This window comes from Chionomys nivalis, chromosome 3 (genome assembly GCF_950005125.1).
Source record: "Chionomys nivalis chromosome 3, mChiNiv1.1, whole genome shotgun sequence".
Taxonomy (NCBI): domain Eukaryota; kingdom Metazoa; phylum Chordata; class Mammalia; order Rodentia; family Cricetidae; genus Chionomys; species Chionomys nivalis.
In genome coordinates this window covers 98,221,348-98,240,094 of record NC_080088.1, presented here as the reverse complement: position 1 = coordinate 98,240,094, position 18,747 = coordinate 98,221,348, and the positions used below count along the sequence as shown (strand labels likewise).

General features: G+C 50.2%; 1 protein-coding gene and 1 pseudogene across 1 annotated transcript; both read left to right on the top strand.

Moving 5' to 3' along the window:
- The first annotated feature begins 11,295 nt into the window (after window positions 1-11,295).
- Hspb1 (heat shock protein family B (small) member 1) lies at window positions 11,296-12,962 on the top strand. The gene is made up of 3 exons (XM_057765326.1): window positions 11,296-11,836; window positions 12,468-12,531; window positions 12,648-12,962. Exons 1-3 carry the CDS (start codon window positions 11,437-11,439, stop codon window positions 12,820-12,822), a joined length of 639 nt encoding a protein of 212 aa, XP_057621309.1. The 5' UTR covers window positions 11,296-11,436; the 3' UTR covers window positions 12,823-12,962.
- A 4,771-nt stretch (window positions 12,963-17,733) lies between these two features.
- On the top strand, window positions 17,734-18,262 carry LOC130871401 (40S ribosomal protein S11-like; annotated as a pseudogene).
- The last annotated feature ends 485 nt before the right edge of the window (window positions 18,263-18,747 follow it).

The window sequence follows — 18,747 nt, the reverse complement described above, 5'->3', positions numbered from 1 at the left end:
CCAGATGCCCGGATGTACCTGCTACCACCTTCTTTGCAATCCTCTGGGCATCTGGTTGGGGCTCCAGACTCTTGTCCCACTTGTTCATTCGTGGACATTATCTATCCCTCCTCAAAGCTCTGAGAGTCTGAGGCAGACGCAAAATCTTCCCTCTGCGTCCCTACCCCAGCACCCGTACAGGCATCTTTGAAATGTTTGTTGAATGAGTAAGCGAACAATTCTAGAAGCCCGAGACCAAAGATAAGGGCGTTGGCAGCACGAGGACACTAGAGGGCGACAGAGAGTGAGGGAAAGGTGGTTTAGGGGGACACCTCCCTGCCGGAGACTCCCAGCCTGCCTAGTCCTCCTTGGTTATTTCCAAGAAAAGAAAATCCGGCCCCAGTGTCTCGGGGGCTGAGGCTCAACCTGCCGTCTGCTCTACTCCTGCCGTGCCGAGAAAATACGACCAGAATCAGGGCACAAAAACAGGAAACATCGCCCCGCTTCCGTTGCCAGGAGACTGGGAGGGACTGACCTTCCCTAGGATGTCGGGCGTTTGACACCCCAAGCTCCAGAGCCTGGAACTAGCTCTCACAGCTTGGAGGTGTAGCCGCTCACTCCTGTCTTGATCAATCACTATCTAATAGGGCTCACATGAAGCTCGCCACCGTTTCTATTCCAAAACACAACAGCAAGAGCCCACGTGTGCGCGTTCGTGTGCGTGTTTGTGTGTTCGTTACGGTGGGGGGAGGTTGTAAATGTGTGTGTGTGTGAGAGAGAGAGAGAGAGAGCACAAATGTGTGCCTGTGGAGACCAGAGGGCAATCTCGAGTGTTGTTCCTTGGGGGCCAGTCTCTTTCTTATCGGCCCAGAGCCTCGCCTGTTGGCCTAGAAGACCCAAGAATCCTTCCGTTTCCAACTCCCTACCCCCAGAATTAAAAGTATACTTTGTCCCATCTAGCTTTTTTCACATGAGTGCTAGGAATTGAACTCAGGTCTTCACATTTGCAAAAACTAGCACTTTACCAAGGAAGCAATCTCCCTGGGGTCCCGGTGTCTTTAGTCAGTTTAATCCATTTCCTACACCCAAAGCCCCCGGGGAACTTGTTGAATCTACTGCTATCCCTAATCCTTGCCTCTCTAACATGCTTCCAGAAGCAGGCCCCCTCACAAGTCTGCTTCTTTCATCAAAGGTGTATTTATTCACTAAACTTGGCTCCTAGTCAGCATGGACCCAGAAAGTCACAAAATGGGATGGTGCAGCTCAGGGTCCCTACTTTCTCCTGACCACCTCTTAAGGCTGTCTTGGGGGACACCCAAACCCATCCCCAGACTGGACTGCTTCTCTAATGGGTTTGGAGAGTTCCGATTGTACTCTTCTTCTCTTGACTTTACAGTCATTTATAGTGATTGTTTTACTGGTTTTTTTTTTTGTTTTGTTTTGTTTTGTTCTTTTTTTTTTTCAGAACAGGGTTTCTCCGTATAGCCCTGACTGTCCTGGAACTCACTCTGTAGACCAGGCTGGCCTCAAACTCACAGAGATCCACCTGCCTCTGCATCCTGAGTGCTGGGATTAAAGGCGTGCACCAGCACTGCCCAGCCAATTTTTAAAAAAATAATTTATTGAAATAAAAAAGTAATGTATTGAATTTTATTTTACATACATTGGAATAAGGGTCTCCTGAACTGGAGCCACAGACAGTCATGAGCTGCCATGTGGTTGTTAGGAACTGAACCGGGGACTTCTGGAAGAGCAGCCACTGCTCTTAACTGCTGAGACATTGCTTCAGCCCAATTTTTGTTTTGTTTTTGTTTTTTAGTCGGAGCAGACACGGAACTCACTATGTAACCCAGGTTGGCCTCACACTCACAAAGATCTGCCTGCCTCTGCCTCCCGAGCGCTGGGATTAAAGGCGTGCGCCACCACACCTGGCTGTATTGTTGATTTTTGAGACGGGAGTCTCATACAGTCAAAGCTGTCCTCCACCTTGATATGAATTCCTGACACCCTCATTTATACACACACATACCATCAGGGCCAGTTTACGGTTCGTGTGTGAGATCTCTTTAGATTTATTTTCATTTTTTTAAAGATTTATTTTAATTTTATGTACAAGTGCTTTGTGTGCCTGCCTGTGTGTCTGAGGAGGTCTGAAGACGGCATCAGATCATGCTATCTGTGATTGACCTGTTGTCATGAGAACACATAGGATCATAGCAGTGGGGGAAAGGCTAGGCTTCACTGCTCAGGCAAATGGGCCAAGGGGAAGGGCAGGACTAAGTGATGGGAAAGATCTCAGCAGAAACTCGAGGGTGAAACGGCGGGAGGTTGATGAAGGGCTTGCCTAGCATGTGTGAAGTCCTGGGGGTTTGACCCCAAGCACTACATAAAACCAGGTGTAGTGGCATACACCTGTAATCTCAGGTGGAGGCAGGAGGATTAAAACTTCAAGGTCACGAGGTGCGTTGCTGCACACCTTTAATCTAAGCACCCATAGGCAGGGACAGGCAGAGCTCTGTGCGTTCCCATCCAGACAGCACTGTGTAATGAGACCCTAAAGGCAGGGATGAGGGGACCAAAGCCATCCTTTGCTACAGAATTGAGTTCCAGGCTAGGCTAACCTGGGCTACACAAGACCCTGTTTCCAAAAAAAGAAGGGCATGGCGCTAGAGAGGTGGCTCAAAGGTTAAGACTCTTGCTCTTGGGGAGGGTGACGGTTAAGTTCCCAGCACCCACATGGTGGCGCACAAGTGTTTGTAGTTCCAATTTTAGAGTAGCCAATGTCCAGCATGGCATGAACACAGTACACTTACATACACCCTGGCAAAGCACTCATAGGCCTAAAAATTTTAAGTAAAATATAACACTTTAAAAAAAAAGGAAGAGCCGGGTGGTGGTGGCACATCCCTTTAATCCCAGCACTAGGGAGGAAGAGGCAGACGGATCTCTGTGAGTTTGAGGCCGGCCTGGTCTACAAGAGCTAGTTCCAGGATAGGCTCTAAAACTACAGAAAAACCCTGTTTCTAAAAACCAAAAAAGAAAGGAAGGAAGGAAGGAAGGAAGGAAGGAAGGAAGGAAGGAAGGAAGGAAGGAAGGAAGGAAAAAACAAAGAAAGAAACAAAGAAAGAAAGAAAGAAACAAAGAAAGAAAGAAAGAAAGAAACAAAGAAAGAAAGAAAGAAACAAAGAAACAAAGAAACAAAGAAAGAAAGAAACAAAGAAACAAAGAAACAAAGAAAGAAAGAAGTGGACCAGGACATGGTAGGATGAGGCTGTAATCAATCCTGCACTCAGAAGGTAGAGGCAGGATGACCAGAAATACGAGCTCATTCTTGGCTACGTGGGAAGTTAAAGACTGGGCTGGAATGAAGGAAGGGAAAGAAGAAAAGAAAGAATCATTGAGATGATGAAGGCAATTTGAATGATACCAGCCTAGGATTCTTAATCTTTGTGTTTGTTTTTCAAGACAGAGTTTCTCTGTAGCTTTAGAGCCTGTTCTGGAACTAGCTCTTGTAGACCAGGCTGGCCTCGAACTCACAGAGATCCACCTGCCTCTGCCTCCCGAGTGCTGGGATTAAAGACGTGCACCACCACCACCTGGATTACTTAGTTTTCTTATGTATATTTATTTGTGTGTGTACACACGTGAGTGTGAGGCACGTCACACATACTGTGCACACATATGAAGGTCAGAGGACAACCTGCAGGAGTCAGGTCTTTCCTTTCGCCATGTGAGCCCCAGGAATCGAACTCGGATCACCAGGCTTGGTGGCAACTGTCTTTACCAACTGAGCCACCTCAACAGCCCTGTACCTGGATTCTTGCTTGAAGGCAGGCTGAGGTGGTCCAGAGAGCCTGGGGGTAGTGGAGGGTGACGATCCTGACTGGATATGAGGGCCCGCACAAAACACACTTAGCATGTTTTTGCTAAAACTGAGTTTGACAAGGGAACATAGAGCAGGCCCTAGGAAAGATACAAGTTTGGTCAAGCCGGCTCTTCCGTCAGGGAGGCCCATAGACATACCCCAGTGCTTTAGCCTTCACAGAGCAGAGAAGCAGCAGGCAGCACAGGGCGGGGGAGGGCAGAATAGCAGAGGAGAAACTTGATTCACAGCCGTGGAGCCTTCCAGAACATCCAGTCCAATGGTCTCATTGTGCGGATGAAGAAAATGAGTCACTTTTGTTGGCCTCTGGCCAAGGTCAAAAACATCCATTCAGGTCCCGAGCTAGACAGCCCAGAACAGTTGGGGTTGGAGGATGGCTCCCCGGCCCTGCCACCTGGCCCCTTGCTGGTCCCTTCTCAGGGATAATGGGGTAGACCACCTCCAGGCCAGCCTGAGATCAGAGCCTGGGCCTGGCTGGAGGCAGCGTTTTAGAAAAGGACTTCCTGAGAGAACACACTGAGCTGTTTCTGGTCAGACCCCAGACACCCCCAAGTTGTGTGTGCCATACTGATGACTAGGCTTAATCTGGTCCACAGTAGAACTGGGGGTGACTGCTACATTTCGTGAGCTGTCAGGCCGCTCCGCCTGGCAGCTCCCTGAAGACTCCAGAGAGTTCTCTAAAGCTGAGCCAGAAAGGGAGGGGCTGGCAGGGGTGCAGCTGGCAGAGGCCTGTCAAGGGCGTGGCTAGTGTGGACAAAAATTCAGGCACTTTTACAAAGGGGGGGCACCTGCTGCTCCGAGCACCCCAGGCATTGAGGTTACAGACAAGAGGAGGGGCCTTTCCACGGAGGAAACCCCAGACCCAGCAGAGGGCAATGAAAAGGATGGGGCTCTAGCCTGTCTGCCTCGGAGTCCAGGGAAATGTCTAGATGACAATGTCTATTCCTTATCCTCCCCCTTCACCCTCTCTCTCCATATGTCCCCAACTGTCCTGGAATTCACTCTGTGGACCCGGCTAGTCTTAAACGTCTCCCAGGTGCTGAAATCAAAGGCTTGGACCTCATGCTCCCCCATACATCCCTCTTTCTATCCTATCCCCCCTTTCTTCCCTCTGTGTCTTTTGACTTTTCCCCCTTAGATTTATTTATTTTTATTTTATGTGTGTGGGTGTTTTGCTTGCACAGATGTCTGTGCCCGACATGCATTTAAGTCCAGAAGAGGGCTTGAATTTCTTAGAGCTGGAGCTGGGGACTGGGACTTGAACCCAGGTCCTCTGGAAGAGGACCCAATGTTCATAACTGCTGAGATAACCCCTGAGATGTCTCTCCAGTGCCCCCCTTTTTTTGCTTTTTATTTTGAGACATGGTCCTCACTCTGTAACCCAAGTAGGCCTTGCACTTTGACCCATCTGTCTCAGCCTCCAGAGTATTTGGAACGGCAGGCCTGTGCCCCCAGACCCAACTCTCATCTAACAAAACGTTCCCCTTTATACAATACATATTTTTAATTTATTCATTTTTATTTTATGTGCATTGATATTCTGCCTGCTGGTATGTCTGTGTGAGGGTGTCGTGTCCTCTGGAACTGGAGTTACAGACAGTTGTGAGCCACTATGTGTGTGTTGGTAATGGAGCCTGGATCTTCTGGAAGGGCAGCCAGTGCTCTTAACCACTGAACCATCTCTCCAGCCCAAGAAATGCCATTCTTAGAAGCAAATTGCAAAATACGACATGTCATAAAACACATCTAAAAGCCTCACTGTCCGGAATGAAAGAACACAAACAGGGTATGGTAGTGCACACCCACAACCCCAGGACTTGGAGGGCAGAGGCTGAAAGATGCCCCATGTTTGAGATCAACCCCATCTACGGTGAGCTCCAGGCCAGTTGGGGCCACACAAGGAGAGCCCAGCTCAAAAACCAAACAGGACAAAATGAAAAGAAAGACCTGAATGCTACCGAGAGAGCACGCCAGCTCACTGGACGCCACAGGGCGTTTGGGATCCAGAACAACTTTGTAAGATGGGCAGATAAGAGCTATTGAGCCAAAAAATAAAAATAAAAAGTAGAAATAAAAGACCTTGGAAATGGTGGCACACACCTTTAATCCCAGCACTGGGAAAGCACAGACAGGTGCTTTTCTGCAAGTTCAAAGCCAGCCTGGTCTACAAAGTGATGCCCAGGACAGCTAGGGCTACACAGAAAAGCCCTGTCTCAATAATAATAATAATAATAATAATAATAATAATAATAATAATAATAATAGCTATTGAGATGGTTCGTTGGGTAAAGTCGCCTGCTGCCAAGCCTGAAGACCTGAGTTCAATCCCAGGGACCCACTTGATGGACCAAGAGAACTGATTCTGGAGAGTTGTCCCCTAGCTTCCAAACACAGGCCATGGCATATGTGCCCACCCACAAATAAATTTACTTAAAAGAATTTCTAATAGGTAGATGGAGTAGCCCTGCTTTTCAGATCATGAAATGTAGGTTTAAGAGGCCATCAAACCCACACCCAGTGCCAAGCCCAACCCAGCCTGTCTGACCCCAAAACCCAGTTTCTCCCCCACCCGCTTCTCATCTCAGACTTCACAGAGCTACCAAGGCCCTGCCCTTGTGGTGGGGCAGGTTGATCGTGAAACTGGTCAGCTGAAGGCGAATAGGAAACCAGATGTGGATGCCCTCTGCTCTTCCTAGCACTGGGGAGGCTGAGGCAGAGGGATCACCACACTAGACACCGACTTCTGTTATACAGGTTAGCACAGGAAGTTCAGGCTAGCCTGGGCTATGTTAGGAGCGACTGTCTCAAAAAAAGAAAATAGAAAATAGAGAAGTGGCTGGGCCGTGGTGGCGCATGTCTTTAATCCCTGCACTCAGGAGGAGAGGCAGGCGGATCTCTGTGAGTTCAAGGCCAGCCTGGTCTACAGAGTGAGTGCCAGGACCGCTGGGCTACACAGAGAAGCTCTGTCGCAAAAAACAAACAAACAAACAAACAAACAAACAAACAAACAGTAACAAAGAAGAATGGCAAAGCTCAGCAGGTAAAGGCGCTTGCCGCACAAGCCTGACAACCAGGGTCTGGGGCCCAGAACCCATGTTAGACAGCCAGATGCAATTGCACCCTGTAACCCCAGCACCCTAGAGCAGAATGGAAAGCACAGACAGTCAAAGAGTCATGGAAGGCGAAACCCTTTTCAAGGTGGAAAAGCCAGGCATGCCGGTACATTCCTTTAATCCCAGCACTCAGGAAGCAGAGGCCAACTAGTCTCTACAAGTTCGAGTCCAGCCTGTTCTATATAACAAACTCCAGGCCACAGGGCTACATAATGAGATACTGTCTCCAAGATAAACAATAAACAAAATTCCAAAACCTGCAAAAAATAAAATAAACAAGAAAAGGTAGATTGTGGATGAAGAGAACTAACTCATGGAAGCGGTCCTCTGACCGCCACATGCACGAACTATACATATACACAATAACAATTAAAGTTTTGATTTTAGTCCGACATTTCCTTGCGTGTGTTTGTGTGTGCACACATGGATGTGTATGCCGCGGTACATATGTGAAGGTCAGGAGACAATGGAAGCTGGGTGTGTGACGGTTCATGCCTGCAATCCCCGCACATGGGAAAGGACAGCAGGAAAATTAAGGACAGTCTCTGATATACCACAGTATGAGCCAGCCTGGGCAGGATGAGACCCGGCTTCAAAATTAAAAAAGAAAAGGATGTGGATTCCACATGAGCGAACACAGTGACTGGATGCCCGCCCCACATTGCACAACCCCTCTTGGCCACAGCATCAAGCAAAACGACCTCTTGCCCTGGTTTAAAGCAAGATGAAGGAAGCTTGTGTCTACAAAGAGCCGGCAGCTCCCACCTCCCAAGCGAGGCTGGGCCCAGCAGGGTCACGTTTAAAAGCATCCATGACCACACTTGACAGCACCCTCTAGGGTGGGGCACCTTGAACTCCAGTCTGGGTTAAGGTGGGCAGGCAGGGGCTGGCGAGCATCCTCAATGCCTGCTGACCTCACCACAGATTTATGAAGCTGGGCATGGGTGGGGCTGGGAACAAAGGCCTGGGGTTCCTGAAACATCTTGGGGAGATGGGTGGCCAGGAGTTCCCAGTTACAATGGGACCCAGTAAGGGAGAGAGCAGAGGCCCTGAGTGCTTCCCTTGGTTCCTAAGAGACCTCTGGCATCTCAAAGGCCTTTCTGAGGGAACTTCAGACTAGTGACCAGCTCTATCCCAAGAGGTATATAGGAGACTCAGCTTTCTCTCACAAGGAAACTTGGGGGCTGGCAATGGCTCATGGGGTAAAGGCCCCTGCTATCAAGGATGGTAATCTGAATCTGATCCCCAGGTTCCACATGATAGATGGGGAGAACCCACTCCCACTGCCTGTTCCCCAACCCCTAACACACACTTGCGTGCACACATACACAAATACCTGTCATAAAACAACAGAAAGGAAACCTAAGTCAGACCTGGCGAGAAAGGCTTTTAATCCACACTTCCCAGAGGCTGAGTTGGGAGGATAACAAGTTCAAGGCCAGTGTGGACCACAGAGTGAGTTTAAAACTAGCCTGGGCGAGTTAAAAGTAAAATGGAAGCTGGTGCGATGACCTAATGGGTAAAATCATGTGCTTTAGGGCTGGGGAGATGGCTCAGCAGTTAGGAGCGCTTGCTGCTCTAGCAGAAGATCAAAGTTTAGTTTCTATCCACATGGCAGCCACAACGCTCTGAAACCCAGTTCCAGGGGAGCTGGAGGCTTCTCCTGACCTCCTCAGCCCCAGGGACACACATAGTGCATTTACACATACATACATGCAGGCAAAACACTCTTACACATAAATAAAAATTTTGGGGGGTTGGTTTTTTGTTTTTTGTTTTTTTTTTGAGACGGGGTTTCTCTGTATACTGTGTCTGTCCTGGAACTCACTCTATAAACCAGGCTGGCCTTGAACTCACAGAGATCCACTTGCTTCTGTCCCCCGAGTGCTGGAATAGAAGGTATGAAAAATAAATAAGCCTTAAAAAACAAACAAACAAAAACGGCCATGCTTCATTGCCCGATAACTGCCTTCTACTTCCCAGAATCCATAGAAAGCAGGAGAGAGAACCAACTACCCAGAGTTATCATTTGGCCTCTACATACACGCCATGGCACACACACTTTGCCTATCCCATCACACATGCACATGGGCACACATACACACACACAATAACAATAAATAAATAATGATAAATTAATTTTTAAAAATAAAATGACCAATGATAATACAGATTAGCAATAAAATGCCTGCCTAGAATCCCCCAGTGAGTGGCTGGGGTGTGGCTCAGTGGTAGAGCAGCTGCCTAGAATCCCCCAGTGAGGGGCTGGGGTGTGGCTCAGTGGTAGAGCAGCTGCCTAGAATCCCCCAGTGAGGGGCTGGGGTGTGGCTCAGTGGTAGAGCAGCTGCCTAGAATCCCCCAGTGAGGGGCTGGGGTGTGGCTCAGTGGTAGAGCAGCTGCCTAGAATCCCCCAGTGAGGGGCTGGGGTGTGGCTCAGTGGCAGAGTGCTTATTAAGTATTCAAGGTACACTTTAATATCTTTAGCTCTTGGCCAGTTGTGGCGGCACAGGCCTGTATCCCAGGACTGAGAGACACAGGCAGCAGAGTCACCACAGCTTTGGAACCAGCCTGGTTTGTCAGGTCCACCTCGTGATGGATAGGGATGACTAAACCCTACCAATTGTCTAAGCAAGGTGGATAACAAATAACCAATAATTAATCATGACTCACCAGGCCCTGGGCTACATCTTCACTTTTATGAAGTCACTGGATTCTCATGCCAGGGCAATGACATCAGCAGTATCCCTATCCTCCCCATCTCCATTTGCCAGAGGGAGAGAGGAAAGAGCAGAGAACCTGCCTTCTACAGACTCCCCTACCTGGCCACGCAATCCATCAGCTCAAGCAGTCAGGTGGTCTGTCTCAGCTGCCCCTCCCAATGAGCCCACCAGGCCATTTAGCATCACATTAAACAGTGTGTGGTCTGTGTGGCAGTTGCCTATGATTCCTGCCCTGCAGAGGTACAAACAGGAGGATCAGGAGTTAAGGTCATCCTTGGCTACATAGAGAATTCCAAACTAGCCTGGGCTACATGAGACCCTCTCTCAGAAGCAAAAACCGAGGGGCTGAGAAGATGCCAAAGTGGATAAAGAGCTGGCTGTGCACGCATGGAGACCAAGTTTAGGTCCACAGTGTGTAAACTGAGGACGTGACAGCTCCGAACGATGGCTGAGAGGAAGGGTTTTTATTATAGTTATGAGGAAGGGATCAGCCAGAGACATCTGGAAGAGTCTGGAGGAGAGAGAGAGAGAAAGTAGGCTGAATGTGGCCAGCTGATTGGGCCAAGCTGAGGATGGGGGAGAATGGGAGAGGAAAACAGGGAGTAGGGGCGAAGGAGACCAAGAGAGAGGGGACCAAGAGAGAAGACAAAAGAGAGAGGGGACCAAGAGAATACATAGCCAAAATAGTAGCCATATAGGGCAATGGGAAGATGGGGTGGGAAGCTCATGAGCTGGAGAACTTTAGGATAAGGGGCGGGGTGAGAAGAGCCAAGACACTGAGTGCCTGGAGGCCAACATGCCACTTTGGTATGTTAATCAACACCACAAAGCCCTTTGTCCCAAGTTTCTTTTGTACCTGACACACAGCACCCATATAAAAGTGGTCATGACTGGGTATAGTGGTGCATGTCTTTAATCCCAGCTCTCTGGAGACAGAGGCAGGCAGATCTCTGAGTTCGAGGCCAGCCTGGTCTACAGAGTGAGTTCCAGGACAACCACAGCTATATAGTCAAAGCCTGTCTGGGGGGAGGACCGGGCTGGGTGGAGGCAGGGAGCTGAGTGTAGCTGCCTGTTTTATCGATCCCTGCGCTTGGCTGGAGGGGTAGGGCAGTTCCAGAGACAGGAGGATTGTAGGGGGCTCCCTGCCCAGCCAGTTTGCAAGCTCCAGGGTCAATAAAAGACCCTGTCAACCACCAAGCCTTCGCTCCCCAGGATAGAGTTGAGGGTTTCTGGTTGTCCTGAGGTCTCCACAGGTGTGCCATGGCATATGTGTGTCCACACAGGCCTCCCTCTGGTTCAGATCAGGCTCAGTTGCTTCCTAGTTGCGACACAAAGGACCTAACTTCTAGTTGTAGTCTCAACAGAAAGATGGGACCGGTCACAGGCCACCGCCCTTCAGCCGGCAACGTTCTAGCCCAGGCTGTGAATGCCCCACAGTGGGAACAGCTCCAGCTACCGGTATTACAGACATTTGTTTTCTTCAACTAGAGAACTTTCCAGATGGGGGCAGAACCTTCCTGGCCCCGCCTGCCCGTCCCCTCAGTAAGCTCACGGGGAGGAATGCAGCGGGGAGGGGCGGCCCCTAGACGGTCATTGCCATTAATAGAGACCTGAAGCACCGCCTGCTAAAAATACCCGGCTGGACTCGCATAAAAGCACAGCCGGGGCTCCAGTTCGGCACTTCTCGGATCTTCAGCCCAGTGTTTCTTGATCCTCAGCCCTGACCAACACAGCCAAGAACATGACCGAGCGCCGCGTGCCCTTCTCGCTGCTGCGGAGCCCCAGCTGGGAACCATTCCGGGACTGGTACCCGGCCCACAGCCGCCTCTTCGATCAAGCCTTCGGGGTGCCTCGGTTGCCCGATGAGTGGTCTCAGTGGTTCAGCACCGCTGGTTGGCCCGGCTACGTGCGCCCGCTGCCCGCCGCGACCGCCGAAGGACCCGCTGCAGTGACCCTGGCCGCGCCCCTGGCTGCACCTCTGGCTGCGCCCGCCTTCAGCCGTGCGCTCAACCGGCAGCTGAGCAGCGGCATTTCGGAGATCAGGCAGACGGCCGATCGCTGGCGCGTGTCCCTGGACGTCAACCACTTCGCTCCGGAGGAGCTCACGGTCAAGACCAAGGAAGGAGTGGTGGAGATCACCGGTGAGTCTCCCTTGTCCACCACAAGGGAAGAAGCTGGCGGGCTGAGGGGGCTGTAGGGGGTTCTAGGGGTGGGAGAGCGTGAAACCAAGGGATGGGAGCCCGGAAAGTTAGAAATGAGCGCAGGGACCGGGAGGTCAGCACCGCTCTCCCTAGGCAGCTTCCCTTGCTGCGGAACCCAGGGCTCAGGTTGCTCCTAAGAGCCCTGTCATCCTCCATGATAAGGACCAACAGCTGTGGATGTAGCTCCGGAAAGAGCCTTGCCTGCCTACGGGAGGCCCCGAGTTCTACCCGCAGCAACGCACCTTCTGGAAGACCCCATTCCCAAATAAGGAAGTGCTGGGACTCCAGCCAGGGTCCCTAGTCCCAGCAGAGGAGGGGGTGTGCACACAACTCCGAGTGCGCCTGCGCTGGTGTCCAGCCTAGGTCAGAGCCAAGCCCAGCGCCGCGGCCCCTAGCATCCCAAATCCCAGTAACCAACTTTCTGGGAAGTTTTAAGATTCCAGGCAGTCAGGCTTCTCGCCGCCCTCTGAATTGGGTGCTGCCTTAGAGCAACAGCCACTCCTTAGCAGGTGGTGGGGCCGGCTAGGACAGCAAAGGGTTGCATATGACCTCCTTCGGTGCCCACCCACAGGCAAGCACGAAGAAAGACAGGACGAACATGGCTACATCTCTCGGTGCTTTACCCGGAAATACACGTGAGTTCTGGTTCCTTGCATGGAGGGGTGGGGGAAAGCGGATCCAGGGAATAGAGCAGAGGGCCCCGGGGTCTGAAGGGATGTGTAACCCTTGTCCTGTTTTTCTTCGCGTCCAGGCTGCCTCCCGGTGTGGACCCCACCCTGGTGTCCTCTTCCCTGTCCCCTGAGGGCACACTTACCGTGGAGGCTCCGCTGCCCAAAACAGCCACACAGTCAGCGGAGATCACCATTCCCGTCACTTTTGAGGCCCGCGCCCAGATTGGGGGTCCGGAAGCTGCGAAGTCGGATTAGTTTGGAGCCGAGTAGAAGCCATCAGCCGGATGCCCATCCCCAGTAGCCACCACTGGCCACCCCTCTCTGTCAATCTGTATGCTCTTTTGATACATGTACTTTCTGTTTTTCTCAAATAAAAGTTGGAAGCTCCTGCTTGCCACCGTCTCAGCCCTGGTGTTTATGGCAGGCTTGGGATGAATGCTCTCAGCTGGAGCGTCCTTTGGTGTCTTTGCGATGGGCTCAACCCCTTCCTGGGTCCAGCCTGACATTTCCGAAGTAAGATGGGAAAAAGTGATAATCTGGAAATTAAAATTGTACCAGGGTGGGACTGGGCATGATGGCACATGTACCCAGTACCCAGAAGCTGATGCAGGAGCATGGTGAATTTGAGGCCAGCCTGGGCTACGGAGTGAGTTCCAGGTCACATACTTGCTGTCTCCAAAACAAAACAAAACAAAACAGGAGCTGGGAATATAGTGGCATGGCGGTGCATACTTGTAAGTCCAGCATTCTGGAAGTGAAGGAAGGAGGATCCGAAGTTAAGGGTTTTCGTGGCTACATAGCCAGTTTGGGGCCAGCCTGGGACACATGAAAAGTAATCTCAAAAGCAAAATAACAGGGAGCTGGAGAGGTGGCTCAGTGATTGAGAGCAGTGTCTTCCAGAGGACCCAGGTTCAATTCCCAGCACCAATATGGCAGCTCACACCTGTCTGTAACTCCAGTTTTGGGAGATCCAAGGCCCTCACACAGACGTATGTGCAGACAAAACACCAATGCTCATAAAATAAAAATAAAATTTGAAAAGTGAAGCAGTAAAGAGTCAGGCAGATCTACCTCTCTCCAGGTCCAAAGGAAACTCCCCCAAATTCTGACACCATACCCACTTACTAAAGGAAGAGTTTTCTTGTCTGTGGTGCTTATTGGCGTATCAAAGTGCATGCTGGCTTCCAGGCTGCTTCCTCAGTACTCCAAGTACCTGTGGCTCTTCTGGGCTTTTCTCATCCTATCCCCCACCCTCAACTTCTCCAGCTCGTGGGCTTCCTTTCCTCCCTCTCCTGGTCCCCTCCCCTCTCTCTCTCCCTCTCTCTTGTCTTCCTCTCTTGACCTCCTTTGCCCATACTCTCTTGGTCTTTCTCTCTTCCTCTCCCTGCCCCCTCCTCTCATGGCTGGGTTCTGTCTTCTGGTCATGTTCAATTTACTACTTTCTCTCTCTGCTCTGGACTCTTCCAGATTCCTGGGCTGTATGCTCCTTCACATCTACAAGTAAAACCTTCCCCTCAATCATACCTTGCATTGGTCATACTCTCACCATATATATAGCCAAAATCCTTACTTTATATACTAGTTTGCACTTAGAAGGCATAGCCAGGCAAGAGCCGGGGGGAAGGTTCAGAGTGGCTCTCGGCTATAGAGCAGGTTCAAACCAGCCTGTTTCGAGGCTCTGTCAATACAGCAGCAACAAAATAAACAAATAAAAATTAAAAATACTATCAAAAGCAGCAATATCCAAGGGCTGAGTGTGGAGAAGGAGGGTACTAGAGAAGGTACAGCGGTGTGGCAATTGCAGGCCAATTCTTGAGGTGTTGGACTCGTCAGCCCACACCCTCCTGTGCATATGCCTGCAAATGGAACCTGGTCTCTGAGCTCTTAAGCAGAGAATATGGATTGTGTTTGACATTTGGTCAAGATTGACAGTGATCCTAGTATCTGCTTGCTCTGGAGAGCTTGCCTTGACTAGTCCAGGTTAAAGCGATTACACAGACAAAGCTCCACTCTTGCTTGCTTTGCTCTATCCATCCGTCATCCTCCAGGAGACCCAGGGAGAGATTTAAGGGGCCCTAGGGGGCTCTGGAGCCTAGTGTCACGTAATCTAAGGAACTGGTTCTGGAGGGATTGCTCATGGTCTGCTCTTTCAGAGGATCTGAGTTCAGTTCTCTGCACCCATATCAGTAGCTCACGATCTCCTGTAACTCCAGCTCCAGGGAACTGTATGCCTCTGGCCTCTGAAAGTACCGCATGCTTATGCATGTGCGTGTATGTGTGTGTGTGTGTGCACGCATACACACCCACACATGGAATTTTTAAAAGTCTTAGAATTAGAATTCCAGAGAAGCAGCCAGGTGTGGCGGTACAGGACTGTAATCCTAGCATTCAGGAGTCAGAGGCACCAGGCTAGCCTGAGCAACATGGTAAGACCTGTCTCAAAAAAGCCAAACCAATTCTGCCAAGATGGTCCAGAAAGTAAAGGCGCTTGCTGCCAAGCCTGGTGACTTGAATTCAATCCTCTAAATCCCACCTAGTAGAAGAAAATCTACTCCCCAAAACTGTCCTCTGACCTTCACACACCCACCATGACACACTCACACTCGTGCTCACACATATACACAAGCACACAAAGTAAATGAACAAAAAATAATAAGAAGAAAACAGCCAAACTAGATTTAATATGTGAGTCAGTGGCTGAGTGTTGACCAAGCATGTATGGAAGCCTGGGTTCCAGTCCCAGCACCACATGAACTGTAAGATGATGTACATCTTTAATATCAGCACTACCAGGCCAGGTTCAGGAGTTCAATGCCAGCCTCAGCTACCAAGCGAGTCAGAAATCATCCTGAGCTATACAAGACCATCTCAAAGAGAAGAAGAGACGAGAACTGTGTGTGATGATGCAGACCTGTAATCCTATGCCTGGAAGGCAAAGACAGGAGATCCTGAGCTCAAGGCTAGCCTGGGGACCACTGTGACGCTCTACGGAAGAATGAAGGGCAGGGGTGAGGCTGGGCAGTTAAATACTTGCCATGCAAGCATGAAGACCAGAGTTCAGAGCTCTAGAATCCACACAAATGCCTGAGTCCATCTGTAATTCCAGCCTTGGAAGGTGGAGGTTAGGGACTTTTGTGTCTAGTCCATCTAGTTTGGAAGACCAGCCCCATCCGGAGCTCTGGGTTTGATTAAGCAATGTTTCAATGAATGAGGTAGAAGCAAAGAAGAACGGTTCCCAGCCTCAACCTTGGGTCTCCACACACGCACACAGCTACATGCATTCATACCAACACGTACGATTGCCCTCAAATGTGTACTACACACACACACACACACACACACACCTTCCTAAAGCCACAGTCCTGTTCTCCCAGGGTCTATGGGAGGAGCCGGTTCCTGCAGGGACCTAACTGGCACACCCTGTCCCTACCACCACCAATTCCCACTCTCTCAGCTTAGCAGTGTAAGCTCCTCTGCGGGGCAGCTCCTGGATCGGAACACCTGGAGCAGGCATGCAGCCAGGACAGGTCCTGGCAGAAGGAATCATTCTGGTCCAGCTGGCAGTACCAGTCTGAGCCCGTCACTCAGAAGTCTGCCCCACCTTCTTACCGCTTCCACTCACTGGCTGAGACTGTTTAGTTCAGGTCCATCTTGAGGTTCTAAAGAGCCTCACTTTGTGTAAGACATCTCTCCCCAGTTGCCTCCACTTGCGCATGACAGAGCCTAGAGAAGCAAGCTGGCTAGGCCCCAGGCTGGATCTGTGGGCCAGCTGTCTTGGGGCTGGCACTTAGGATGGCCTGGCTTGCAGAGGTGTGACTGCATCAGAGATGGCTATAGCAAGGCTGCCCTGAGGTGCCCTTGCCTCAGATAACTCTGCAATGATGTATGGTCACTCCCGCTTAACAACGGGATACACAGAGAGAAACAACTTGGTACAGCAAGACTCAAAGAAATGACAGACTTGCTGGAGGGGTGTGGCCAGAGACAGGAAGACAGATTAGCCCAGGTTCAGAAGCAAGGCAACTCAAGAGGAAAGGGTTCTGTAGTTTGAAATACAGATATATAGATATAGAGATATGTGTGTAGATATAGATATATGTGTATATTTATATGTGATATATATATTTATGTGTATATATTTATTTTATGTGTATACGTGTTATAGATAGTTAAACTTTTCTTTCTTTTTTTTTCATTTATTAAGTATACAGTGGTCTGCCTGGCCTGCAGGTCAGAAGAGGGCACCAGATCTCATTACAGGTGGTTGTGAACCACCCATGTGGTTGCTGGGAATTAAACTCAGGACCTTTGGAAGAGCAGGCAGTGCTCTTAACCACTGAGCCATCTCTCCAGCCCTAGTTAACCTTTTTTTGAGAGTTTCCCTGTGTAGCCCTGGCTCTCCTGGAACTCACTCTGTAGACCAGGTTAGTCTTGAACTCACAGAGGTCCACCTGCCTCTGCCTCCCAGATGCTGGGAATAACCAAGGCCATCCTGTTATAGATATTTGATTAAGCCCGCATGCACATATGCACACCACAAGCATGCCTGGTGCATCGGAGGCCAGAAGAGAGCATCAGATCCCCTGGAACTGGAACTAGAGACAGGCTGTGAGCCACTGGCTATCCTGGCACTCACTCTGTAGACCAGGCTGGCCTCGGACCCACAGAGATCCGCCTGCCTCTGCCTCCTGAGTGCTGGGATTAAAGGCGTGCGCCACCTCTGCTGGCCTGATTACAACAAACACTTTTATACTCTTAACCACCTCTCCGGCCCCTGGATACATTCTTTAAAGTGTTTGCACACAGCACACACATTTTTCAAAAGAACAAGAAGAATTAGTCTCAGCGATGTTGCAATCGCTGTCTTTGGGCAGCAGCTTCAATGTTTTCCGCTCCCAGGAGGCGTTTATCTGGAAAATGTGCTACCATGGAGATGAAGACTTAGATAGAATGGGGGAAACGGAGACTAAGTTTTCTTGGTGATTAGTTGGTGTGCCTCTGGCCTTCCCGAGGCTGGAGGTGGAGTTATAAGGCTCTTGCAGGATGACCTTGGTCCTGTGGGAATTCTATCATGTCGCCTCTTTACCAGCTCTGCCATAGCTCCTGGGTCAAACACTGCGTTAGAAACACTATGTCCCCCTCCCCTCGCCCCAGTTTGCCAGAAAGATGATGAACATTCAGACCCTGCGTGCTTCCCAAAAGCAGCCCACAATCTTTCCAATCAAGAAGTGGATTCTGCTGGGAGAAACCAACAAGGAGACCCTCCCTCGGTACAGGAACATTAGTCCAGGATTCCAGAAGTCCAAGGAGGCCATCAAGGGCACCTACATAGACAAGAACACCTCCCCCCCTTCATTAATAACATCTCCACTGGAGGTCCGATCTTGTCTGGTGTAGCGACCAAGATGAAGATGCAGAGACCATTGCCATTCTCTGGCACAATCTCTATCTACTACACCTGAAAGTCCAGTCGCTTTGATAATCACCACAAGAACATGTCTGTGCACCTGTCCTCCCCCCACCCCTGTTTTAGAGATGTACAGACCAATGACATTGTCACCATGGAGAGAGCAGGCCCCTGAGCGAGCAAGACGGTGTGCTCAAGGTCACCAAGGCTGCTGGCACCAAGAAGTTCCAAAAGTTCTGGGAGGACTCTGACCAACTCCCTAGAGCAAATAGTTACTTTCCAACTTAAAAAAGAAAAGAAACACTATCTCCATTCGCATTACTTTTGTTACAAATCTAACAGGGGGTGGGGGAGGGGCTTCTGGGAATTCAGGCCCACTTTTTTTTTTTTTTTTTTTTTGGATTTTTCGAGACAGGGTTTCTCCGTAGCTTTTTGGTTCCTGTCCTGGAACTAGCTCTTGTAGACTAGGCTGGCCTCGAACTCACAGAGATCCGCCTGCCTCTGCCTCTTGAGTGCTGGGATTAAAGGTGTGTGCCACCACCGCCCAGCAGGCCCACTTTTTTTAAGTTTTGCAGAACAGAACTTGATTAAGCAAATGATGACAATAAAGGCAAGATGGTGGGGGAGGGGCGATCCCGTCTCTGTCTCCGGGAGCCTCTATGCACGCTACCACAGGACACCCAGGGCCACAGCAGCCTTATAGCTACTGAGGAGTCAACTGCTGTGACCAGGGTCAACAGACGGGCAGTGGTGGTGCTCGCCTTCCATCCCAG

Coding starts and splice junctions, on each gene's coding strand:
- Hspb1 (XM_057765326.1), top strand. CDS start 11,437: ATGACCGAGCGCCGCGTGCCCTTCTCGCTGCTGCGGAGCCCCAGCTGG. Junction 11,837..12,467: donor AGGAGTGGTGGAGATCACCG/GTGAGTCTCCCT, acceptor GCCCACCCACAG/GCAAGCACGAAGAAAGACAG. Junction 12,532..12,647: donor TGCTTTACCCGGAAATACAC/GTGAGTTCTGGT, acceptor CTTCGCGTCCAG/GCTGCCTCCCGGTGTGGACC.